This window comes from Talpa europaea, assembly GCF_964194135.1.
Source record: "Talpa europaea genome assembly, chromosome: 4".
Classification (NCBI taxonomy): Eukaryota; Metazoa; Chordata; class Mammalia; order Eulipotyphla; family Talpidae; genus Talpa; species Talpa europaea.
The window spans coordinates 24,625,896-24,652,247 of record NC_140070.1 but is presented as its reverse complement, the minus strand read 5'-3'; the positions used below and the strand labels follow the sequence as shown (position 1 = coordinate 24,652,247).

Genomic DNA, 26,352 nt, shown 5'->3' with positions numbered 1-26,352 from the left:
GGTGATCAGTAATCTAAAGTTAACCATCAGAATGGTTAATTGCTCCCTAGAAGGCAGGGAGTATATAAGGAACTGTAATTTGAGGGTCTCCTGAAGCAAAAGGATGGTATCTGCAGCCTTGTCATCCCCTAGCATCCCTAAGAGGGAAATTGGAGACAAGGCGCCTGGGATGGAAATATTCAGCAGAAGCCTACAACTATCCCCTTCTCAAAAGAAGTGCTGTACTGGAGGGAATTAGGAGGGAAGAAAGTAGGGTGAGATGATATGGAGGGCCATCATTGGGTACTTGGGGTAAAGGGTTGAAGTTACCTCTGTTTTTGGAAATGCTGGGAAGGGAGCCAACTGTGGGTTCATCCTGCTGACTAGGACTAATCTCTCTCCCAGGTTGCTCTACTTACCTCTAGTTGGTGCCTCTATATGTTCGAAGACTTAGGGGAATCCTGGGTCACAGGTACTGAATAGGGAGGGGGTAAACACCGTTGCTTCTGCTATGTGTCAGGCACTATGCTTTATCACTTTTTTTTTTTAAATTCTCATGTCAATATTGTTATAAGAATATTAGTTTCTTAGGTAAGAAAAGCAGTGGTCAGAGGTTTTTTAACCTTGTCCAAGGTCATACAGCTAGTCAGTGGCAGAGCAAGAACATCAGTCCCATTCTGACTGACAAAGCCTGTACTCCAGCTTCCCCATTCCTTCTATATGATCTCCCCTTGGTGAACTCTGAGGGAGTTTGGGTTTAAAATACACATTTATTTTTCTTTGTATCTTCTTACCCCTAGGCCTCCTAGAACCCCTCTCCCCTCCATTGCATTCTTGGATGGATGTGCCCTCTGTTTTTCTAGCAGTCATTGCAGCGTAGTGGAATCACTGACAGTGATCAACAGAACAGAAATTTGAGAATTTGCATTCTGATTCTGGCTTTGCCTTTAGCTCTTTCTGTGGGACTTAGCAGAATTAATAGTACTCAAGCATAGTTCTGCAGTTCTCTAGGTACATTATCTGAAAATCTCATGGGATAATTACAATTCCTAGATTAGAAAACTCCACTCAAACATATTGAATCCAAAGCGCAAGGGATAGGCTTTAAGATTTCTGTAGTTTACATTTCATAAACTTTATAAGCTGTCTAGGAGATTTTTAATGTGCATTCTAAGTTTGGAAATCTCCTTTATTCAAAATGCATCTTTTACTAGACCATCAACTATTAGTTTGAACTTCTATTCATGTTAACTTTTCTCTTGGAGCAGACTTGAAATTGAAGGTGAAATTTAGTGTATTTTTAAATTTTGATTTCTAAAGATGATTTAGATGTTTAGGTTCTTAGAGAAATTCTTTTTTTCCTGGATGTCAGGTTTTATGTTAATAAATATTTACAAATTGATAATTATTCACTATAAAGTATAAGGAAAATGTTTTAAATCCTCCTTTTAAAATCTTACGGTAAATGCTCATTGATTAACTAAAACCAAAAAACAGTGAGACTTTTTAAAAATGTTCTTATTTTAGATATGTTCCAGAACAAAAAGAACACAGATCCCAGTTTAAGAGAGGTTTCATGCAAGGGCATGTAAACAGACAAGAAAAAGAAGAAAAAGAAGCAATTTATAAAGAACGTTGGCCCAATTATGTAAGAGAACTGCGAAAAAAGTACGTTTATTTTGTTTGAAAGAGAACCTAGAGGCTCAAAGACTAAAACAAAATATAGTGATTGTCTTGTTGACTTTGCATATGTTCAAAGAGAGTATTGCAAGTCTCATATTCCAGCTGGAGAATATACTGATACAGCTTGTAAAGATTATTATTATTCCAGTAATTCTGTCTGTTGATTATATACTTTCATTTGCAGATCAAGTTAATTTTAAAGATTTTATATCATGCTAAGCCTGAGGAGTCTTTACTACATATTTCATGACTTTCTATTTAATTTTGATAGATATTCTACAAGCACTGTAGATGTTTTAGAAATGATGGATGATGATAAAGTTGATCTGAATTTGATTGCTGCCCTTATTCGACACATTGTTTTGGAAGAAGAGGTTAGTTGTTTTTTTTTTTTTTTTCTTTCCTTCAAGTGACATAATTTTATACCAAAACCATGAAAAAAGAAAAATAATTTTTAAAATATGTTTTAAAAATAGCCAATGGAAGTAATTTTTTTTTTTAAGATTTATTTATGCATACAAGAGCTGGGATACAGGTCAGAGGTGTGGGGGCTAAGATGATTCACCACAGACAGAGTGGGGAACAGAACAGGCAGATTGACTGAAACACACTGCTGAGGGGAGCAGCGGGTGAGATAGGAGAGGTTTGCTGCACCATGTGGGTTGCTCCCTGGCTGGCCAGGGATTGAACTCGTGCTGCAGAGGCTGCGATTGCTTCATAGTGCTGTGCTTAACCCCTTGCACCACCAGGCCCTCAATGGAAGTAATTTTTTTTTTTGACAGTGAAAATAAGAATCTTAAAATACCTAAAGGTTTAGGTATCTTATTTGAAGGAAAGATTAAACAAATGAAATACCTGGGTTGTAAGTTATATTTTCTTAGAAATGAGCTTGTATTCTTTACCAGTAAATTAAAATTATCATGTACTTCTATCATTTTAATGGCATAACCATGCACAGAATTTTACCTTAGTTCTTTTGTAATGACTATTCCTTCCCCCCTGGCAGGATGGTGCAATATTGGTCTTTCTTCCAGGCTGGGACAATATCAGCACTTTACATGATCTTTTGATGTCACAAGTGATGTTTAAATCAGGTATTGTAGAAATATATCTTACTGCAATTCCAAGAATAGTACTTGAATCATAGGTAACAGTTTTTGCCCCTGTCATTTGAAGAAGTATTACTTCAAAGGTCATCTCAGTGTAAGAATCTTAAGTTCTAGGTCACAGATAAAGATAATCTGTATGTAATGAAGTTCTTCATGTGGTATAATTGTGAGAAAGTTTTGTATCCATTCCTAAATTTGTCTAGTAAAGTGGAGGCTTAAAGATAAGATGTTGGCATTTGAGATTACTTGATTTTTCCTTCATTTAATTGGGCAGAAAAGAAGTTTGAATTTATCCTTTAGCCCAGTGTTTGTCAGCTCTGACTATACAACAGCAACACCATGGCATTTCTATAAAATTCAGATAACAGACCCTATCCACTCCCCAAGTCTAAGGATGTGTCCTGAACATCTGAAGTACTTAAAAATTCCTCAGGTGATTTTAATTCTGTTTGAGAGAGAGAACCTCTTATGTTTAGGTAAATGCATGGGCACATGCATTCTTTCTATAAGATTTTATTTAAAGAATTTTCAGGAATCATTATTAACTTAAATTTAGTAAAATACAAAGCAAATTCTAGTTAGTATTTTCTAGTTCTGACTATAACTTCTAACTTTGTGGAAGTGCTTATGATACTTTTTATTCTTATAAGACTCTTAAAAATTATTTTGATCTAGTTGTATTAGCTAAGAAAGTAAAGATCTGTTTTTCTTTGTTAAATCACATGGTACTTGCTTGAATTATTTACTATTCTCAAGCTGGTAAAAGATTTTTATCTAATTACTATGACTTATCCTTGTTACTTGTTACTTTAAACTTAGAGAATCATAATGAATATCATATACCATTGACTTTTTGGACCTAATTTTTTTCCTATTTAAATAACAGCTGTTAATATGTTATTCCTATAAATATACTAGCTTGCATCTCTAAAAATAAAAGTTCCTATGTAACCAAAATTCCTCTTAAAATTTAATTTTTTTAATTTTCAGACAAGTTTCTTATTATACCTTTACATTCACTGATGCCTACAGTTAACCAGACGCAGGTATGCTTTTAAATTTTATACTGTATTTCAAACTAAGGAGGACTGCTTGCGTATTTTTTTTTTTTAAGGCACCTTTTCAAATAGTAATCCTTATAAAATGTACTTTTTTGGGTATTTTTCAAATGAGTCTTCAGAGGGTGATTGTATAAAAACTTCAATAACAGAGGGTAATCCAGAGATCAAATTAGCTTTGTCTGAATTAGGGAAAAGTTTAAAGATTGGTTTCACCAATAACTTGCTTGGGTTTCCTGAATAAAAGAAAAAGATATGTGAGTACCAGTAAAAGGCTCAACCTAGAAATTAAGTAATCTATGACATACTGTAACTTGATGTTTGAGATTTTGACTTAACAGAATTGGTCTATTTGCAAGTATGAGATTTTTTTTATCAATACTGGATTATATTCTTAAATGTTTTGACTATTAGCTCTAGGGATTTACCTTACTAGAATGGATCCTGCATGTTTAAAGACAAGTTAATTTTTTGGACTTAGTACTTACAGGCACTGGTAAAATGAGATGGATTTGAAGGTCTACCTTATTTTCTAGTTTATCCACTTGTTTCGTCCCAGAATATCAAGACTTTTTTTTAACTCTACTAGTACCTTAACCCTAAGTAAGGCTTTGCCAGCTGATTTATATACAGAGTGTATACCTGAAGGAAAAGATAGAGCCAAAGACTACATAAGTGTATTCAGTGGAGTACTTCCATCTCTGATACCCTAGTTGTAAGTTACTTACTCCTTTGGTAGAGAATAAATATGTGAGTAGCCTGGGAAACAACTTTTTCTCAACTGATTTCCTTTTTTTATAAGTGAGAGAGTAAGTTTTTGCAGTTTATTGGGGTGGGGGGGCAGGAGGCAAGTAGTACTTGAATTTCAAGTACCACATCATATGCTAGTTACTTTAGTAGTATAGCCAAGTGGTATTTGTCTCCCTACTTGGATGTTTTTGTCCTCAGTGGCATGGTTTGTAGTATTCAGCATTTGAAAAGGATTTTAATTTTTAGATCATCTTATCTCAAGTGCTATAAGTTGGTGTAGCCAGATGTCTTTCATTCAGATGAGTTAGACACCTGCTTGGTAGGTTGTTGCCCTTAACCATAGTTCCTGGTAATTCATAATTCTTAACTTTAAACTTAAGATATTTATGCTGTCCATCTTCTGTTAAAAATATTCTGTAAGTTGAAATGACCATGTTAAATTTAAAATCTCGTTTGTAATAAAGTTTTGATATCTGTAGGGGATTTTTATTTTGAGAAAGGGGACTTTATAGTAATGAAGTATATATTTCTAAATAAATATCTTTACAAATATATCTATAAATATTAGATTCATATGTCAATGAATGAACACAGAATGCTAAAGATGAATAGTGTGTAAAGGAATTCTTCCAATTGGAAGAATACTGTATCAGAAACTAGTGTACTTTAGGAGTTTTGATGTATTTATTCTTACAGGTATTTAAAAGAACCCCTCCTGGTGTTCGGAAAATAGTAATTGCTACCAACATTGCAGAGACTAGGTAAAAATTATTTTATATATCAACTACTAGTGATTATATTAGTTTGAGCCCCATAAATTATTAATCTTTTTCTTTATAAGGTACTTAGCGGTTTCTTAAAAGTGGTAATTTTAATATAGTCCTGGCAATGAGCATAGGTTTTCTTTTTTACTAATGTTTTAGCCTTTTTCAGTAAGTCTTTCTTCCAGTAGTATTTTTCAAAAGAAGCATGGGAACGGAAGTTAATTTTTTTTTTTTTTAATTTTTATCATTTTCTGGTTGGGGTGGTATTGTTTGGTAATTTGCTCATTGATTATTTACAGTCTTCAAATTTTTTCATTTAAAACAGTTTTCCTTCCCTCCCTCAGTTCTGTTGATGTTGTCTGGTTTTTTTTAATTTTGTCCATTCATCTGCTTTGTCCCTTATATTGCATATCTAGGTGAACTGATCCAATATTTATTTGTCTTTCTCCTTCAGATTTATTTTGCTTCATTAATCCCCTTGAGTTCATTCCATTTTTTGCAAATGGCATCATCTCCTCTTTCTTTATAACTGAATTAATATTCCATTGCGTATATGTACCACATCTTCTTTAATCGTTTATCAGTAGGCACTTTGGTTTTTTCCTTATCTTTGCAATTGTATATAATTCTGCAGTAAACATGGTCCGTATAACTCACTAAGGTAGTTATTTAATGTTCTTTGGCTGGGTATCCGGAAGTGGAATTGCTATATTGGTATTTTTTATCTTTTTTTTATTTTGAGAAAGCTCCATTTTTCCAAAATGATTGCACCAACTTAGTTCTCATAAATTTTCTTCCATTGTCTTACAGACACTAATGTGTAGTGCAGTCACGGTGGTTTTGTTTGTTTGTTTGTTTGTTTTATTTTTTTTTTTAATTTTTTTTTTTTTAATAGAGGCATGCTTTATTTATTTGTTTTGCTGGTTTGTTTGTTTGTTTTGTTTATACATGCACTGGGTACAGTCAGAAGTGCGGGAGGGAGGGTGAGAGAATTCACCAGAGCCAGAGCGGGGAGCAGAGCAGGCAGAAGGGCCGAAGTACACTGCTGAGGGGAGCAGCGGGCGGCAGGAGAGGTCTGCGCGCCATGTGGGACCCTCCTCCGGTGGCCGGGGAGCAGCCGGGGATCAAACCGGCGCCGCAGAGGCCGCGCGCAGTTTCGCAACCCAGCGCTCAACCGCTGCGCCACCGGGGAGGCCCTGTTTGTTTGTTTTAAACAGAGCTCTAAAATCACTACTCTAGGTTAATGGGCTTTTGATACATTTTTAATACTTCATATATTCATTTTCTAAACAGCATTACCATAGATGATGTAGTTTATGTGATAGACGGAGGAAAAATAAAGGAGACACACTTCGACGCGCAGAACAATATAAGTACAATGTCTGCTGAATGGGTTAGTAATGCTAATGCCAAACAAAGGAAAGGTCGAGCTGGAAGGTAAGATGAACCCTTTTGTCTAAACTTTCAAAATTAAAAAAAAATATTTTAAGATGTGTTGCTGACATTGTTTACTGGATTTGCCTTTCACTACAGCACATTTTTAATTGGAAAAGTTTGAATCATAGTTTCTTTAGAAAAATATTTTTCTACCTCTAATTCTTCAGTCTGCTTAACTAAACTTATTATTTTTTATTCTTATTAATTACAATTTTTTCCCACTTTTTAAAGCATTTATTACAATAATAACTACAAATACTGTTTGAATATCAGATCATTTAATCATTTATCAAGGGAATAACTTGATAGGGCAAGACTGGAGTTTTCTCATGCAGACTTATCACTGCTGGACATTGACTCAAAAATATTTACCGTAATGGAGGAGTTTTGGCATGTTGTTATATGTGAATATAAACACACTAGGCTTCAGGTCTGATCCACAGAAGAGTTATGAAAATAAATAAAGTGTTATATTTTATCCAGTTCTTCATCCCCATTTTGTGGAGTTTAAACAGAATACATTGTTTGAATTCAAATGGAAATAATTCCCTTGTAGGATAGCACATATAAATGCCTTCAACAAAGCCTGTTTAGATTTACAGTTATTTTGTAGATCAGAGCAAATATCATATGATTCTCAGTGGAGGTATTTTTGTTTTTAGTTTCTACAGGCATGTTATGTAATAGATGATGTGCTTTAATTAGTAATGAATACTATTTTATTCTCACAGGTAAAGGGTATCCCTTTCTGTAACATCAGGAGCCCATTGAGATATTTCTTTTTGAAAATACACCAGTACCCTCACCTCTTACATCCATATTGAGCATTGTGCTAAGAAATCATGCATGCCACAAGTTGCAAACAATAAAAGGAATTTTCCCGCACCCTCTGAGAACTCACTAAAAAGTACATATTTTACAGCTTTTTAATAATAATATAAGTAGGATAATGTACTACCAAGATATATGACAAAGTGCTCATGAGATATTTCAAGGTTAGCCTAAGTAGATTGCTGTTATAGGCCTGCAGTCTGTATCTATAAAATAAAAAGAGGGAACCAAAATATGGGAGTTTGGGGGTATGAAATCTTGTATTTCTTAAACCTTGGACATGGGGAAAGTGGGTTAGGGTTATTCCAAACAGATGAGAAGGAATAAATGAGTAACAAAATGAAATAATTGAGCAAATTAGTTATGACATGGCTTATAAAAAATACATATTGCTATGTTTTTCTCTGAAGTTCTAAGACCTTATTGACAGCTCTCCCCTTTTTTTTCCTTTGTTCTTTTTTAGAGTTCAGCCTGGTCATTGCTATCATCTGTATAATGGTCTTAGAGCAAGCCTTCTAGATGACTATCAGCTGCCAGAAATTCTGAGAACTCCTTTGGAAGAACTTTGTTTACAAATCAAGGTAAAGTAGTTGGGAAAGCTAAGTAACTAAGTGGGGCTGGGTTCTACTTTTCATCACTTTAAAAAACAAAAAACATGGATTAATCTGGAAGAAGGAATTAACACCAGGCATTTGTTTTTTTGTGTGTGTATGTGGTAGCAAACTGTGTTTTAACTTACTTCAAACAGATTTTAATCTGTCCTGCTCTTGATCCCGGCCTGTCTTTGAATCCCAGATCCTCCCCTGACAAGCTAGTCATGTTATACTGAGCAAATTATTTAAATTAATCTCAGAAAATTCTCAGAATACATAGGCATTTAGTAAGTTCTCAGTAAATGTTAGCTATCATTATTACATCTTAAGATGTTGTCTTTCATTATAAACTACTTACCCTTTTTTTTTTCAGCATTTTACGTATTTGATATAGTTATTTAGCCTTCTTAATTTTGATAATTGATAATCAACTTGTTCCAGATTTTCACCAGCTACTTTTCTCCTTAGACTACTGGTAGAAAATAGTCTATTGGCCTTTTAACTCATTTGTATAGACTCAAAATACCATTTTAACTTATTTTGGTGAAATAGCTAATCTGAAAATCATGATAGGTTTGACACTGTGTGTGATTGGCATGACTAAAGTATAATGTCAGTATATGTTATATGTTAATTATAATGTGTTAATTATTTAACATATAATATATAATATGTTAATTATTCAACATATAATATATGACATATACTGTGTTAATTATTTAACATGTAATATATAACATATAATATGTTAATTATTTAACATATAACATATAACACATATGACATATACTATGTTAATTATTTAACATGTGATATATACTGACATTATACTTTAGTCATGCCAATCACAGAGTGTCAAACCTATCATGATTTTCAGATTAGCTATTTCACCAAAATAAGTTAAAATGGTATTTTGAGTCAATTATTACATATTACATAACATATAATATATGTTAACATATATTATATGTTAATTATTTTTATCTCTCCCCCAGATTTTAAGGCTTGGTGGAATTGCTGATTTTCTGAGTAGATTAATGGATCCACCATCAAATGAAGCCGTGTCACTCTCCATAAAACATCTGATGGAACTGGTAAGTCTGATTATTTGAAAAAATTCTTATAGCGTTATAACATGTAAGCCCAGTAATTATAAAATTTACTGTTGTCAGATTTGATTCACTATTTGACTATTCAGCTTAGCATAGAAACTTTGCTTTAGAAAATGTAAAGTGGTATCTTTGTGTTGTTCTTATCATACTGGGAGGCTTTGACACCATTTTTCATTTTCAGTTTTTGGTAGGCTTGATTTAAAATTACATAAAATTTTGAGCTCATTTAATTTCTTTGTCTATATATATATAAATATATATATAAATTATATATTCTTGAAATGAATTTTGTTTTTCTAGTCTTTCTAATATTCTTCGTTTTTTTTTTTTTGTCAAAATCAAGTAACAGCAATTGTGTGGACATCTTAAAAGTCATATCTTTTTTTTTATTTATTTATACAAGCACTGGGTACAATCAGAAGCACGGGAGGGTGAGAGAATTCACCGGAGCCAGAGCAGGGAATAGAACAGGCAGACTGACGAAGTACACTGCTGAGGGGAGCAGCGGGCGCGGTAGGAGAGGTCTGTGCGCCATGTGGAACCCTTGCCAAGGGCTGGGGATTGAACCGGCACTGCAGAGGCTACGGGCAGCTTCATAGCTCAGCACTCAACCCCTGCGCCACCGGGGAGGCCCATATTTTATATTTTTTAAGGAATGCTACAAGTGTTTTTTCTCCACAATATCTTACTCTTTTCTCTCCTACTCAATCTATCATTATACTCTTACAGCTTTATTTCCTTAGAACAGTGTTTTCTGGTTTCTTTTGTTCTTTTAGGAAGTCTGTCTTTTGAGAAATTTGTTCCAATGTATAAGTCAAGTTGAGAGACAGTCTGTGCGAGACCTCACTGAAAAACACATAGGACTGGTTTAGAGTCAGTGCCAGAGGGGAGTGAAAGGAGCTGTACGTCCAGTGTAGTAGCCACTACTCAACATGTAACTACTTCAATTTGAATTTCTAATTACATTAGAAATTTAATATCTTTTACACCCCACTTTTCAGATGTTCATAAGCACATGTGACTAGTGGCTGCTATTGTGGACAGCACAGAAATGGAACATTTGTGCCAACATTTTGTTGATTAGTGTTGAGTTAGGGGATGCTAAAGATGTATTTTACATGCATTGGTTTTATTTTTATCTAGTTTTTAAATTTTTAAATTTATTTTTGCATGGAACTGGGGTATAGGCCAGAGTTGTAGAGGTTAAAGGATTCACCAGAGACAGGGTGGGGAACATAACAGGCAGATGTCCTGAAATACACTGCAGAGGGAAGCAGCAGCAAGACAGGAGAGGTCTGCAGTGCCATGTGGGTCACCTCCCTGACTAGGAATCAAACTCGTGCTGCAGAGGCTGCGGATAGCTTCACAGTGCTGTGCTTAACTCCTTGCACCACCAGGGAGGCCCCACTTCTATGTAGGAATTTTATGTCTTTTTCTTCTTTTTAAGATTTATTTCTCAGTGGTATTTTAGAATTCTGCTTTTTAAAAGTTTTAATTTTCTTATTAATCTGATACATAGAAATGAAACTGTTTATTCTAATAATTATATGCAGATTTTCCTGCATACACAGCACTATAGTTTTGTTCTTTTCCAATCATCTGCAACCCCTGATCTCTCTTAGCTTCCTGTGTCACATGCCTCATGAACTACTAGAATCTATACTTGTGTATTCCAAATATATAAGTGTCTTTTTTGTTTTATCCACAGTTCTTATACTATACTGGGTGGTTTTCTCTCTTAGAATGTTTTATTTCTCTTATTTTTTTTCTAGCACTTAAGATAAAGCCAAGTTGTACATTAGTTTTTGTTTTATTTAAATTGGTTTCTGCCTTTTTCTGGCCTTAAAACTTACGGTTTGATAAAGAAAACTAAAGCTGAGCACTAGTAGGTCATTTTGGGCTTTAGAGACTGAGACTTGCCTGTTTTGTTGTTTCTTTTCAGTGCAGACTAAAATATATTTAAATGTGCTGCTTTGCAATGTGCATTTTAAACATAAACTCTTACTTTACAGAATGCTTTGGATAAACAAGAAGAATTGACACCTCTTGGAGTCCACTTAGCACGATTACCAGTTGAACCACATATTGGGAAAATGATTCTTTTTGGAGCTCTGTTCTGTTGCTTAGATCCAGTACTCACCATTGCTGCTAGTCTCAGCTTTAAAGATCCCTTTGTTATTCCACTGGTAAGAAAGATACGAAAACATCATTTTCATATGTGATGTGGCTTAGATATATTTTCCATTAGAAAATATTCCATCATTCCATTAGAATGATATTCTTTGTTATATAGCATAGAACAATTTCAATTGCCTTTATCTGTCATTTTTTAAGGGAAAAGAAAAGATTGCAGATGCAAGAAGAAAGGAATTGGCAAAGGATACCAAAAGTGACCACCTGACAGTCGTGAATGCATTTGAGGTAAGAATAACTTGTTCTGGATTGTGACAGTTTATCTAAATGAAAGCTGTTAATAAAATAGGAAAATAACCTTTTAAAATTTGTTATTGTAGGTGTGAGAAATAAATTGCTATATGAAAATGTTTAGTTAGGTAAGCATATGAAAAGAATTGTACATTATTTTTCAATTTTAGGATAGATAGCTCATTCACCCATTTTATTTATCCTTTAGAGAAGTCAGTCTGTATTTGTATTTTGAGAATAGAACAAATAAAAAATTTTTTCTTAATTTCATTTGCTGTTATTCATTTGTGTCTCGTTTTTATTGACATTCATGACAGGCCTCTTTCTGTTTATTAGTGAGCTATACCCATATTCAGATTCAGCATTCTGATAGATTGTCATAATTATGTGTATTCAGATTAGAGAAACAACTCTTCCAAAAGTCAGGATTATCTGAGAATATTTGTAACCCATCTTTGCAAAATTTAAATGTACTTTGGTTTAGAGAGATAGCATCTTCTTACTGTAGTACTAGACTAAGTTTTACATTAAATTTTATGGGAAAGTTTATTTTTCTCTGTGCTTATTCGGTATTATTTTTCTATCACTGTGCCTAGCTCCCCTCCTCTAGCTAAAGGAAAAAAGAGAAACATTTGTGAAGTTGAAAGTATGAAACATCTTTAAAATTTTCGCAATGGCATATTTTTTTTTGATTACTATTTTTCAATTGTGATGTCATTTTGTGTAAAAATATGCATTGTTACTATATAATTTATTTGTATACAGGTGTGGAAATCCATGGTGGTGGTTTCAACAACATGATCATGGGAATTTTATGGTTTTTATTTTTACATTTTTATGTTTTTAATTTTGCATATTTCAGAATTCCTTGAGTTTTTGTACAAAGAAAGTAATAGTAATTTGATGCAAAAATAAAGATAAACTAGTAAGCATTCCTTGCTTTGGGTAACAACATTAATTTCCTTTCAATGCCCTGTAGGGTTGGGAAGAAGCCAGACGACGTGGTTTCAGATATGAAAAAGACTATTGCTGGGAATATTTTCTCTCTTCAAACACACTTCAGGTAAAATAGTGACCTTTTTTGTAATTGCATATTAACTTTTTTATTTTTTTGTTTTAGTAACATTGGCTATATTTTAGAAATATAGGATCCCACCCTTCAGTGTTGTACTGAGGCACACCCAGCATCATACAGAGGACCCCTAGTCCGCCTGCATAATTAGTTTTCAAGGGTTTTAAGTTTCACTTTGTCCAACCCTTTGTTTGGTTTCTCTGTATTCCATATGTGTGACACCATCTGGTATTTTCTCTTTCTGATTTATTTACTTGACTTTTTGAAAGTAATTCTTATATATGTTAGATTAGTAAATATACGAATCCTTTTTTGTACAGCGATATCTGTAGCAAAAAGTTAAAAATTGTATGAATTTGTCTTAGGAAGGTGAATTATTGTCCAAATAATAGAAGAGACATTTATTAACTCAACTGCAATAAAATAAGAAAAGATGCAAAATGTTATATACACCAACAATGTATAAAAGAGGCAAAATTCCAGAGTATAGTGGGAAAGTGCAATAGGCCTTGGTTCTTGCCCCACCTTGTGTTTGCCATTGTGATGATTCAAGCTGAAATTTTTTTTTTTTACAATTCACCCATTTATTTTTTTTAATTTAATATTTTTTTTTATTTTTACATCGTTGTTCATTTTTAAACAATATTTGCTTCCCCCCACCCCCTCAGGTGTAGTCCCCATAGAGTTTCCTTCACCAGTGTACCAACACACCATCACCTCAGTCCCCTGTGTTCCTCCCTCCCTCCTGCTGATCCCTCTCCCTCTTCCTCCCCTGCAGTATGTCTCTGATTTGTAATTGTCTGTTTTTGCTTTGTTGTGTTTTGTACTGTTATTATTTTTTTACACTGATGTCTTATTTGGTTCCCCTATATTCCTGCTATAAGTGAAATCATCCGATATTTTTCTTTTTCCTCCTGGCTTATTTCACTGAGCATAATTCCTTCTAGTTCCATCCGTGTTTCTGCAAATGGAATGAGTTTATCTTTTTTGATTGCTGAATAATATTCCATTGTGTATATATGCCACATCTTCTTGATCCAGTCATCTTTTTTTGGGCATTTGGGTTGTTTCCAGGTTTTACCTATTGTAAATAGTGCTGTAATAAACGTAGGTTTTGAATCAATGGGTAGAACCCTAGTAGTGGAATTGCCTGGTCGTATGATAGGTCCATTTTTAGCAGGTTGAGGAATCTCCACACAGCTTTCCATAGTGATTGGACCAGTTTGCACTCCTACCAGCAATGTAAGAGAATTCCTTTTTCACCACATCCTCGCTAACATTTGTCGTTCAAGCTGAAAATTTTAACTGGTACTCCTAAAATCAATTTTAAAATATCAATTAGGGTGAGTGGTGAGTATCTTTAGTTTAACTTTCAGATAGGTATCTTTATCTTTACCTGTTTGATGAGCAAGAAAACACAGTACAGGATGTGCTACACAAGAGGGAAGTGAACAAATAAATAGGGTAGTTACATTGGGTTTTCAGAAAAGTCATGACATATTTTTTCTGTTTTTCAAGCAAAAATGTGTCATGACTTTTCTGACAACCCAATATAACAAACCTTAAAGTCTACATTGGAGAAGTGAGCTCAAGTCAATGGAATAGGAATATCCTCACATTTTCCTAATAGATGTTCATTTCAGCTGTGTGTCACTAACCTATTCCTAGACATTCAGCATATCTACAAGGTGGTAAAAGAATCAAGAATCTAGCACATCTAAGAAAATTGCCCAAACTTTAACAAAATGGCAGGGGAATATTCATAACTCTGAACAATACTGTAGACAAAGGGGGAAAAAAGGGAACACAACATGTCTCAATAGAAAGTACTTTAAACTGCTTTATAAGAAGGAACAGTTTAAGGAGAACATGGACTCAGTAAAACAAAGGTAAGAAAATAGATTTATATAATGAATGAAAAGACTGCTGTGCTAAAAAAACAAAAACAAATTGAGATCAAAAGAATTGCACAAAGTGCAAATCCTTAAAACAAATTATTGCAAAAGAAGAAAGGTATGAGGTAGAGTTTAAAGATAGGGTTCCAAAAGAAACGGGAAAAAAAAATAAAAGGCAATAAGAAGCAGTAAGTACAAAGCTTACAGACAGGAAGACATTACAGGACCATCATGAAGATAATGGGTGTCTATATAAAAAAATCAAGTGTCATTGAATGTGTGTATTCACAGATATTTATAAAAACAATTTTGTGAAGTAGAAAAATAAATGAACTACAAATATGAAAAGATGACTGCATCCAAGTATTATTTGACAATATTATATTCAGTCAAGATACTCAATAGTAGGGGCTTCCCTGGTGGTGCAGGAATTAAGTCTCAGTGCTGTCAAGCTATAGCCAGGCACTGCAGCCTGAGTTCAATCCCTGGCTAGGGTGGTGACCCACATGGTGCAGCAGACCTCTCCTGTCTCGCCCACTGCTCAGCAGTATATTTCAGTCAATCCCCCTGTTCTCCTCACTCTGTAGTGAATCCTCTCATACTGGCACCTTTGGCCTATTCTTGTGTGCATAAATAATGCATAAAAATAAATCTTTAAAACAAGATAGAAGCGTAACTTATAAGAAAAATTAGATGGGATAACTGAAGTCAACATAATTCATAAAAGGGATATTTAAATACAATAGACTTTTTTCATACTGTCTTATTTTAAGTACACAAGGATCTGTTAAGTATCTCTTATGATTTATGGGTTCATTTCTGTTTAAACTTTCTTCAACTTGAACTAAAACTAATATTAATTCTTTTATAAAAACAGCTTCTGTATTCTGAAGCCATTGTTAGAATAGCATTTCTATCTAATTTTGTCAATATATATGTATAATAGTGGTTAAGTATTATTTATCTAGTTAATAATTACTTCTTACTGCATTGAGTTTAGGGAGCTTTATTTATTTGTACTTTTCTGTACAATTTGATTGCTTTATAATGAGCTATGTGTCATTTTTACCCAAATAGATGAAGTATTCCTTAAACTTGATTAGCTCTTCTTTACAACAGGCAGAACTTTTCTGTAAAATATCAGATGCTAAGTATTTTAGGTTTAGAATCATGTGGTCTTTGTTGCAACCATTTATACCTGCCATTACAACCATAAAACAACCAAAACAAAAACAGCCATAAATAAAATAATGGGTGTGGCTGTATTCCAATAAAACTTTATCGACCAAAGGCATGGTTTTGTAAATTTTTCAGGTGTTCAATTCCTGCTTTAAAACATCACTTGTTTTACAGAAGTGTTTTATAAAGCAAGAAAAGCTTGTGGCTTCATTTATTTAGGAGTCTCTGCTTCGTAGCCACTATCAATCTCTGTAAAAGGTATTCTAGTTTTGTTTGTTATTATTGCTCCCTAGATGCTGCATAACATGAAAGGACAGTTTGCTGAGCATCTCCTTGGTGCTGGATTTGTAAGCAGTAGAAATCCTAAAGATCCAAAATCTAATATAAATTCAGGTAAGGCTAAATATATGGTATAAATAACTTGCTGCTATCATACATTGTTTCAGCATTTTACTTCTTTTTTCTTTGTCTTCCCATCTCCAATAGATAATGAGAAGATAATTAAAGCTGTCATATGTGCTGGTTTATATCCTAAAGTTGCCAAGATCCGTCTAAATTTGGGTAAAAAGAGAAAAATGTAAGCATTGAAGATTATTATGAATTGGTTATAATTCTCTCCTTAAGCTTTTGACATCCTCTAATGTAACAGGAATTATAATTTTGTTCTTAATATAGGGCGGTATACTTTTCCCTAACAATACATCCCTGAGATACAAGGAATGTTAGTAAAATATAATACACTGTAAATTTTAGAAAAGCATGCCAGCTGTTAAATCTTTTGAATAAATGCTTAGAGTCAATTTTGCTTAAGGATTTTGTTTTTCTTATAAGATGGATAATTTTATAATTTAGTTTTCTGAATAAAATTGTGATTTGACCATTTGGAGTAATAAAGTACAATTTTCGTGTTTAAATAGCCTCAGTAGGAGATAACAGGTTGTATTTTTGCCTAGTAAATGAGCTGCTTTTAGTGAGAAAACAATCACAAAAGGCTAGTGGCATATGCCCTTTTACGCCCTTTTGGAAGGCATTGTGAATTAGAATTATGTATCAAGAGTTATTAAAATGGTCACTTCTCAGTGATTCATAAGTAAATATTTCATTTGAGGACTGTTTTCAATAAGCCACACAGCAGTGTGAAATTTATGGCTTTGTGATTCTGTGTCTTATAGAACCTTTCAGTACTTTGCCAAATTCTTTCCTTCCCCCCAAACCCCAAATTCTTATTTAATATTTCTCCTTGCTCTTAACAGGTAGCTTACAGAGAGACTCTTTGATATGCAAACATTTTATTATATCCCTCTATCATTTGGGAAGGCTTTATGACAAAAATTTAATTTTCTTAGCATCAGTGCTTTGTTTTGGTCTAGACCAAGGGTCAAAAAAAATTTGCATGCTGGCCAAAAGCTTGTTTTTATAATACTCATTTGAACGTAGCCTTGCCTGTTTATTTGCATGTTATCTGTGTCTGCCACAGTATGAATTGAGTAGGTATGTCAGAGATCATCGAATCCACAAGGTTAAAATATTTCCTCTCAGACCCTGTTGCTCTAGTGATGTAGGGTTGCAGGATAGAAATGGTCAAATTGACTTTGCAGTGAAGGAAACAATTTCTGATATTTTTCTGAATAATGAATCATAACACAGATTCATGACTTTGGTGTTAGGGATTCCTGCATCCTTGAAAAAGATACCCTTTAAATCAAATCTGATACAGGTAACTACTGTTGACTTTTTTAAAAGTAAATCATCTTCCTGACAAGTAATATTAATTAGGCTACCGTGAATCAAGTTGTAAAGTCTTTATGGCTAATAAAGAGTAGACCATAGAAATTAAGAGACTACAGTAGACATATGTAAGAGTGCATTTATTTCAATGTTCCTGTTTCGAAATTGAGGGATTTGAGTGAAATGAGGTCATTTAAAACATTTTTAAAGTGGTTTTAAAAAATTAGTTGTAGCTAAAATCCCTTTTAAATGAAACTTTTGTTTTTAAATCTGGGTGCATAACCTGTGAAATTTTTTAATTCACTTCATGAAATTCTCTAAATTGAGGACTATTTGTGAGTATTATGATTGATAAGAAAATGTATACTGCCCTCTTGATCAGAATCACTTACAATTATTTCATTCTTTATCCTTTGTTGCTATAATAGAAACATAATTGCAGAATCTTTTACAATTGCATGAAGATTCCTTATTTGAGTAGTCACATTTTGCTAGTATTTTTCCGTGCTTTAGCAAAATAAAAACTTTGTTCTTTCCAAAAATATATTGTTCTTTCCAAAAATAAAATATAAAAATATTTATATTGCAAAACTAAACTCATACATGGAGTTGTTTTAAATTCTGTAATTGATTTGGAATCTCCCAGAATTTTTTTGACAAACTCCATTTTTTTTTTTAAGGGTGAAAGTTTATACAAAAACTGATGGACTGGTTGCTATTCATCCTAAATCTGTTAATGTGGAACAAACAGAATTTCACTACAACTGGCTTATTTATCACCTGAAGATGAGAACAAGTAGTGTAAGTGAATATATAATCGTGAATTTGGACATGTCTGTTTTATAATTGTTTTGTTTTTACAATTATAAACAAAATTTGTTCTTTTAAAAAAAAATCTGACATGAATTATGATTTCCTTAAATAATACCTATGATTTTTATTTATTTTTTTTTAAGGTTTTTTTTTTTTTATGTATAGAACACTGGGGTGTAGGCCATAACTGTGGGCACTAGGGAAATGTGAGAAGATTCACTAGAGACAGTGGGGAGCAGCAGGCAGATCTACTGAAATACACTGCTAAGGGGAGCTCCAGGCGAGACAAAAGAGGTCTGTTGCACCTATGTGGATTAGCTCCTTGGGTGGAGCTAACTCAGGCTTCAGTGGTGATAGCATTGGGACTTAACCCCTGTGCCATCAGGAAGGCCCAGTAACCTATAATTTTAATGTGTAGGTCTGTTATGATTGTATTATAATTGATTGGGATAGTTACTTAATTTGCATAATTTTCTTTCAGAGCCTTCTTTCAAGAAATACTGGTATTTTATGGTACTCAGGAGTTTACTCTGCAAAGAATTTTTTTAGCATATCTTATAAGTATCCATCAGAACGTTAACTAAAATATGTTAATATTTTAGTTATTTAAAATACATTGTTTAAAGAATGCTGCTGTTAAATTGAAACAAACATAAAACTTATGTTCTGAATTATTGAAGAATAAAGAGATATTTATTCGCAGTCTCTGTAATTATAACAGAAATAATACCTACTTTAGAAGGAAGTGCTAATTGATATTGGTGGTATTACTGAATTAATGTGGCAGTAATCCTTTGAGACTCCCAAAGGTATCAATATCCTTTTACGCTCATTGCAGATATACTTATATGACTGCACAGAGGTTTCCCCATACTGTCTCTTATTCTTTGGAGGTGATATTTCCATCCAGAAGGATAATGATCAGGAAACTATTGCTGTAGATGAATGGATTGTTTTTCAGTCTCCAGCAAGAATTGCTCATCTTGTGAAGGTAACTGATTTTTCATGATTGTCTTTGATCTACATGCAGGTGAGCAGGTAGTCTTGTGGTTTTGTTCCAGATGTGTATGTATGAAACACTTCTAGACATTTAAGCAGAGTAAAGATGTTGAGAAATAGATTCATAGTTTTTCCACATTGTTTTTTGTTTAGGTAGTTACAGATCAACTATTCTAATGGTTCTGTGTTACTAAAGTTTGAATTTTTTAACTTTAGTTCTTAATCACAGCCACAGCTCACTTAGTTGCTTGGTAAATATTTCAGTCTTTTGTATTTCCTTTACCATCTAGAGTCACTTCTACTTATTATGTTGACAGTACATCAGCATTTTTGAACATGTGTAATTTTTCCAATGTTAGGAATTAAGAAAAGAACTAGATACCCTTCTGCAAGAGAAGATTGAATGTCCCCATCCTGTAGACTGGAAGGACACTAAATCCAGAGACTGTGCAGTACTCTCTGCTATTACAGACTTGATCAAAACACAGGAAAAAGCAACTTCCAGGAACTTACCGCCACGATTCCAGGACGGATATTACAGCTGACAACTTTTCTGTGCTGATCTGAAAAGACAGTTTAACAACCACTTTTCATCGGTTTAATTTTTGGCTGGATGCCCAACCCTGGAACATGAGTAATTTTCATATACAAGGTAGAAACCTTCAGTAGGTAGTGAAAACTTAATGTGCATGACTTAACAATGGTATCTGTAGCTATTATAAATATATCAGAAAAAGAAATATGTTCTCTGATCATATACTTTGATGTGTTGTACCACTTGAGAAATTGCTTTGTTTTGTTACAAAAGTTTTCCTGCCCACAATGACTGATTAGCTATAAAACCAGTAAAAATAGATTGGTTAGCCAAAAAGCAGTGTCAAAACCAAATTTGAACTTTTTTTTCATTTTTTTAATGAAATTTCTATCAGAAGTAAATAAAACCCAGTATCTAATAAAATATGCAGTGTGTTAATCTCAGCTAACCTTTGGCTTGGTTTCTATATTTCCACTTATCCCTTGGTTTATTTGATTTTTTTTTTTTATCTTTTTAGAATATATTTATACTCCTTTTGCATCACCCTATGTAGCAGAATGTAGCAATTGACAGTGATCACCTAAATTAAGCTCTGTTCCTTACTTAGATGTCTTGGGCAAGTTACTTGGCTTCTTTTACTTTCTTTATCTGTAAAATACAGGAAACAGTTGTGAGGATTAAAGATGTGAACATGTAAAGCACATAGACTAGTACTTGACAGGTAGAGTGTACTAACTAAATCTTAGTTATTTTTCACTGAAATTTTTTTAATAACAATCCATTATTATACTGTTTTCTAGTCAGTGCTATTTTACTCTCAGCCAATGAAAGCTAGTGTGACGTGCTTTATTTTTTAGCCCTATCAGATTATGACAAATGCTATTGTCATTCAACAGCCAATTTGCCCCTCTCTTATTGCTTATTCAAGTGGTCCCTTTCCGTGCAGCCTGTTCCTGGGTATGTTGAACACACTTCCCCACAACAATCACTTGGGGATTGTTCTAAGCCAGACATGGTCTTACTCCCCTTGAAGTACCTGATGAGGCATGAGAATGTGAATCTGTCCTAGCCTGTGGCAATTGATGAGATCTGCAAGGGGGCATCTTCACAAATAGAGGACATTTTGTTTTCTTTTGTCTTTGCTGAATCTGGTACTGAGAACTGCCGCAGCCATGTTAGGATTCCAGTGAATGCTAAGGTTGAGTCAGTACAAAGTTGGAAATCACCAGTAGTTGGTCATGTTAGTGAACTGCTGAATTGTCCAATTCTAGAGTGAGCTACATAACGACTTATCTTGATAGTAAAAAAAAAAAAAAAAAATCAATTATTTTAGCCACTTTTAGTAGAATATTTTGTATAACTTGGAAGAAAACAACTGAAACACTATCCATCATTGCTTGAGCCAGTATTTCTACCATTTATTCTGTGATCTAACAGTTTCACGAAAGATATAAAGGGGTAGTACTGGACATATTGTAAAATAAAAGCAAAACAGAAAGAACATCTTGCTGCAACCTAAAAAATATTTTATTGTGCCTTCAAACAAATACAAAGGAAGAGTATCATACAATGGCTGGAATTTCTTGATAAAGCTGTGACCATCAGTTAACAGGTACTGCTCCCATTTATGGGATTATCAGTCATCTATCAATGCCTTCCAAGGTTTGGACTGCAGTCTGTGTCCAAGTCTGTTTTCTTGACTCATCTCCCAAAAGTGACATCTCTCACTGAATTCTTCCTTTGAATCATATCACATATTGTTATTTGTTAATTTTGTCCCTGAAGTCAGGGTGACCTTTGGGTCCTCTTTGTTCTCTAAGAGTGTTTCTGCTTGATCTCTTCTTTTTTGGCTTTTACTTGGCCATTTAAATTCAGTCAATTGGCCAAAATGGTCTTGAAGGAAAGCATTCAAAGAATCTGTAAATGCAAGTTACTAGTTCATTGGTTCTGTATTTGCAAACCCTATAGAGGGGGAAATTATTCCCAAAAATTGTTTAATAGATAAGATATTCAGAAATTGTAGCAGTTACTATCACCCCTAATTTATGTCTTTAGCTGGTCAGGATGAAATTCTTTTCAAAACTGCTGCTGTTCTATTCTTTTGTTTATAAAAAAGTGTTACTGAGTGGAAAATACGCTTCAGGCCTAAGAACTGTTATTTGCTGGTTTTAAAGAAAAGATATTAAATTAAGAAGGAAAACCTGTTTGCCTCTCTTGCCTGACTGATGCAGAGGATAATTCTTGAACAATTAATTCTGAAACAGAAATTTATGGGAAAAAACAAACCACTGAATAATCCTTAAAAGCATCTTTGAGAAGTGAGCCCTAATTCATGAACTTGGGCAAAAGCTTTATTATACCATTCAGTGTAAGTGGTTTTCCATTCTTACAGTACTTTAAAAAAAAAGAAAAATTGCCCCCTGAACATTTAAAATTTATATAAAAGCTTTGAAATTTATTTTAGTACCCACATACCCAAAGATTACCTTCTTTTTTACATTGAGTTTATGTATATTTATTTTTAAATAATTGTGATCATGTGGTATAATCATATATTTACAATACGCTAATTGTTAAGTAGCATTTTTGTTCTAATATTAAAACAACACATCTCGTAGAATTTTTGGAAATTGAACATAGAAGCATGTTATTACTTATGTTTTGGTATATCCGTATTTTTTTAAGCTTTAAGTTATTTTATATATAATAAAATTAGCCAATTTAAGTGTATAATTAAGTGAATTTTGTCAGATGTATAAAGTCATGTAATTCCTACCTCCACATTCTTCACATTCCTATCTCCTAAAAATTTCCCTTATTCCCATTTGCATTCAATCCCCTGGCCACTCTTCTACCCACTGGCAACCACTAATCTGCTTTGTGTCCCTAGTGTTGCTTTTTCTAGTATTTCAAATAAATGAAATCGTATGTAGCCTTTTGTGTCCAACTTCTTTCATTTAATGTAATGCTTTTGAGATACTCATGTTTTTGCATGTATCAGTTTTTTATTTTGCTGTGCATTCTATTTTTGGTTGTATCAGTGTAGTCATTCACCATTTGCTGAAGTTTTGAGGGTTTTTCCCTCCCAATTACAAAGTTGTGATGGATGTCTCTGTTTTCATTTCTCATAGTTAGGACTGCTGTGTCATGTGGTGTGTTTATAAGAAATTGCCAAACTGATTTCCAAGGTGGGTATGTTATTTTACATTGCCTCTGTCAATTTATGAAGGTTCCAGGTATTTCAAATCTTCCTTAGTACTTGGTATTTTTAGTTACTTGTTCTTTTAATTTTAGCCTTTAGTGTATGTGCAGTCATATCTAATTGTGGGTTTAATATCTATTTCTATTGTTTACTGTCTTCTGGACTTATATAGAGATGCAGGAAGTTAAATTCTTTGACATAGAAAATGGTCAGAATGTGCCACTGTTTAAGTTGGCTGGTGCACTGTAGTTAAAGTCACTTATTAAGTGCCAGACAAGAATAGCACCACTTTTATGTGTTTGTGATGGCACCAGTTTGTATATTCACCATGAGATGAAGAAGGCATTGGACATTTCTCGGTTAAAAACACGAGCTAAGGAAGACAGCTGATGTGGAAGCATAGCAGAACCAACCTTTATCGTGAATGTTAGAATCCTGCAAGTCTTGCTGAAGTAGGGAATTTCTTTTGCATTGTGACTATTTTTTTCCAGTTTTTATTGGTTCGTGTTTTAATGACAAAAACCCATGGTTTTCCTACAACTGAAGATCAGCAAAATATCAAAGATGACTTCTAGTCTTAGTTTGAATTTTTCTAAGTATTTTGACTTTTCCAAATAGTCTGCATCAATTGATAGAACCATGTGGCTTTTTCTTCAACTTCTTTGATTTTCAAGTATTAAGCCAGACTTGCATTATTTGTAATAACCCAGTTGGTTGTAGTGTGATTTTTAAAAATATATTGTTTGGGGTCTCTCTGGTGGCGCAGCGGTTGAGCGCTGGGCTGCGAAGCTGCCCGCAGCCTCTGCAGCGCCGGTTCAATTCCCGCCCCGCCACCGGGTGAGGGTCCCACATGGCGCGCAGACCTCTCCTGCCGCCCGCTGCTCCCCTCAGCAGTGTACTTCGGTCCTTCTGTCTGCTCTGCTCCCCGCTCTGGCTCTGGTGAATTCTCTCACCCTCCCGCGCTTCTGACTGTACCCAGTGCTTGTATAAATAAATAAATAAATCTAAAAAAAATATATATTGTTGGATTAATTTGATAATAATCCATTGAAGATTTTTGCCTGTTTATAGGGATACAAGCCTGTACATAGTTTTCTTTTTGTGGAGTAATGCTAGCGTCATAAAATGAGTTGGGAAGTGTGTTGACCTTTTCTTGTAATTTCTCAAAGAGACTGCAGAATTTTTTTTTTTTTTTTTTTTTTGTGGGACCCTCCCTGGCGGCTCGGGAATGAACCGGTGCTGCAGAGCCTATGGGCAACCTCGCAGCCCAACGCTCGACTGCTGCGCCACCAGGGGAGGCCCTGCAGAATTGATTTTAATTCTTTAAATGTTTGGAAGGATTTCCCAGTGAAAATATTTGCACGTGGAGATTTTCATAAATTTTTAAAGTACAAATTCAATTTATTTGGCAGTTATATAAGACTAGTTAAGAGTTTTGGTAGTGGTTTTTCATGAACTGTTTCATCTAAGCTGTTAAATACCTGTGTGCCAAGTTGTTTTCAGTATCCTGTGTCTTTTTAGTATCTGTAGAATCCATAGTATTTCCTCTCACGTTATTGACATGAATAATATTTTTTTATCAGTCTTGCTAGGAGATGTCAACTGTGTGCATCTTTACAATGAATCAGCTATTTGATTTTATTTTTACTGATCTTTATACTTACCCTTATTTCCTCCTGCTTTGAGTTTACTTTGTTCTTTATTTCTAATGTCTTGAGGTGTTAATTTCTAGTTGATACTCTTGTGCTGGCTGGAAAACATACTTTGTATAATTTCAGTTCTTTTAAGTTTATCAGTTTATTTCGTGACCCAAAATATGATTTGGGAATGTTCCATTATTTACATAAAAATAGCATATAATCTGTTACTGGACAGCATGTTCTATAAATGTCATTTAGATTCCATTCCTAGAGGGCATTCTGCTTTATAACTTTTAACATTATTTCATGACTTCTTTTTTTTTTTTTCTTTTTGTTAGCTTTTGATCAATGTATTTTGAAGATTCATTATTTGGAACATACACATTAGGCTTATGTTGTCCTCTTCATAGACCTTTTTATTATTATATAGTTTTCCTTTCTGTTTCTGGTAATTTTCCTTTCTCTGAAATCTACTTTATCTGACTTTAGTACAGGATCTCCCCCATGTGGTGTTTCAATGGTTGTATAGTTTCTTCATTTTTCTAGGTTGCCCAATTTAATGGCACATAAATGTTCAGAGAGTCTCTTATGAGCCTTTATATTTCTGGTCATCCATTGTAACTTCTCTTTCTGATTTTTAAATTTTTTTTCCCATAGTATAGCCTAAAGGTTTATCAATTTTATTTTCTATCACAAGGCTGTGGTTTAACTGCAGGGATGCTAGTGAACTATCTAGCATTTGAGAGAGTGTTGCAGGCAAAATTCTGCCATGATCCCATGATCTCATTATGCACTTCCACCCCATCAACTGGTGTCACATTGTGATTATATTACATTGTGCGGCAAAGGAATTTTGAAGATCTAATTAAGATCCCAAATCCACTGATTCTGAGTTAATACATAAGGGATACCATCCTGGGGGCATAATACAATTAATTATATGAGCTCTTTAAAAGCAGTTCTCACTTGATAGTGTAAGATAGATTTCAAGCATGAGAAGGATTCAGCATGTCACAACTGCCTAGAGGATGGAAGGAGCCACATGGAGGAGAATATATAAATAGGCAGGAAAAGCTGTGAGCAATGCCCCTCTGGCAGCGAACAAGGAAACAAGGACCTCAGTCCTACAACCACAAGGAATTGAACTTTGCCAATAATAGGTATGAAAGAATAACCAAAAGATGCTCTAGCTGAGAAAGGCTTTCAGTGTTGTGAGGCTCAAAGCAGAGAACCCAGCCAACTCATCCTGGACCTCTGACTACAGAACTAAGAAAACAAATGGGTACTATTTTAAGTCACTAAGTTTATGATGCTGTGTTATATAGTGAAAGAAAACTAATACAGAAGGGATGTGCTCCAGGGGCCAAGTGGCAATTAGGGAACTGAACTTTTTTTTTTTTTTTTTTTAAGATATATTTATTTATTTATACAAGCACTGGGTATAGTCAGAAGCGCGGGAGGGTGAGAGAATTCACCAGAGCCAGAGTGGAGAGCAGAACAGGCAGACAAGATGAAGTACACTGCTGAGGGGAGCAGCAGGCAGCAGGAG

The 26,352-nt window shown here is 34.0% G+C and overlaps 1 protein-coding gene across 2 annotated transcripts in view; it reads left to right on the top strand.

Annotated features, from left to right (window-relative positions):
* Window positions 1–19,971, top strand: part of DHX36 (DEAH-box helicase 36) — a gene marked incomplete at both ends in the record, with an annotated part of 36,788 nt that extends 16,817 nt beyond the window's left edge. Inside the window, 16 exons of one of the 2 annotated variants that reach the window (XM_084231980.1) lie at window positions 1,507–1,647; window positions 1,934–2,036; window positions 2,669–2,756; window positions 3,804–3,817; window positions 5,276–5,340; window positions 6,637–6,780; window positions 8,075–8,192; window positions 9,200–9,298; window positions 11,329–11,502; window positions 11,651–11,737; window positions 12,720–12,803; window positions 16,180–16,279; window positions 16,373–16,463; window positions 18,295–18,415; window positions 19,266–19,418; window positions 19,786–19,971. In XM_084231980.1, coding sequence (XP_084088106.1) covers window positions 1,507–1,647; window positions 1,934–2,036; window positions 2,669–2,756; window positions 3,804–3,817; window positions 5,276–5,340; window positions 6,637–6,780; window positions 8,075–8,192; window positions 9,200–9,298; window positions 11,329–11,502; window positions 11,651–11,737; window positions 12,720–12,803; window positions 16,180–16,279; window positions 16,373–16,463; window positions 18,295–18,415; window positions 19,266–19,418; window positions 19,786–19,971 — 1,768 coding nt within the window. Of the gene's footprint in view, window positions 1–1,506; window positions 1,648–1,933; window positions 2,037–2,668; window positions 2,757–3,761; window positions 3,818–5,275; window positions 5,341–6,636; window positions 6,781–8,074; window positions 8,193–9,199; window positions 9,299–11,328; window positions 11,503–11,650; window positions 11,738–12,719; window positions 12,804–16,179; window positions 16,280–16,372; window positions 16,464–18,294; window positions 18,416–19,265; window positions 19,419–19,785 lie in introns of both variants that reach the window. The other variant, XM_084231979.1, reaches the window with a different exon arrangement.
* Between the last annotated feature and the right edge of the window lie 6,381 nt (window positions 19,972–26,352).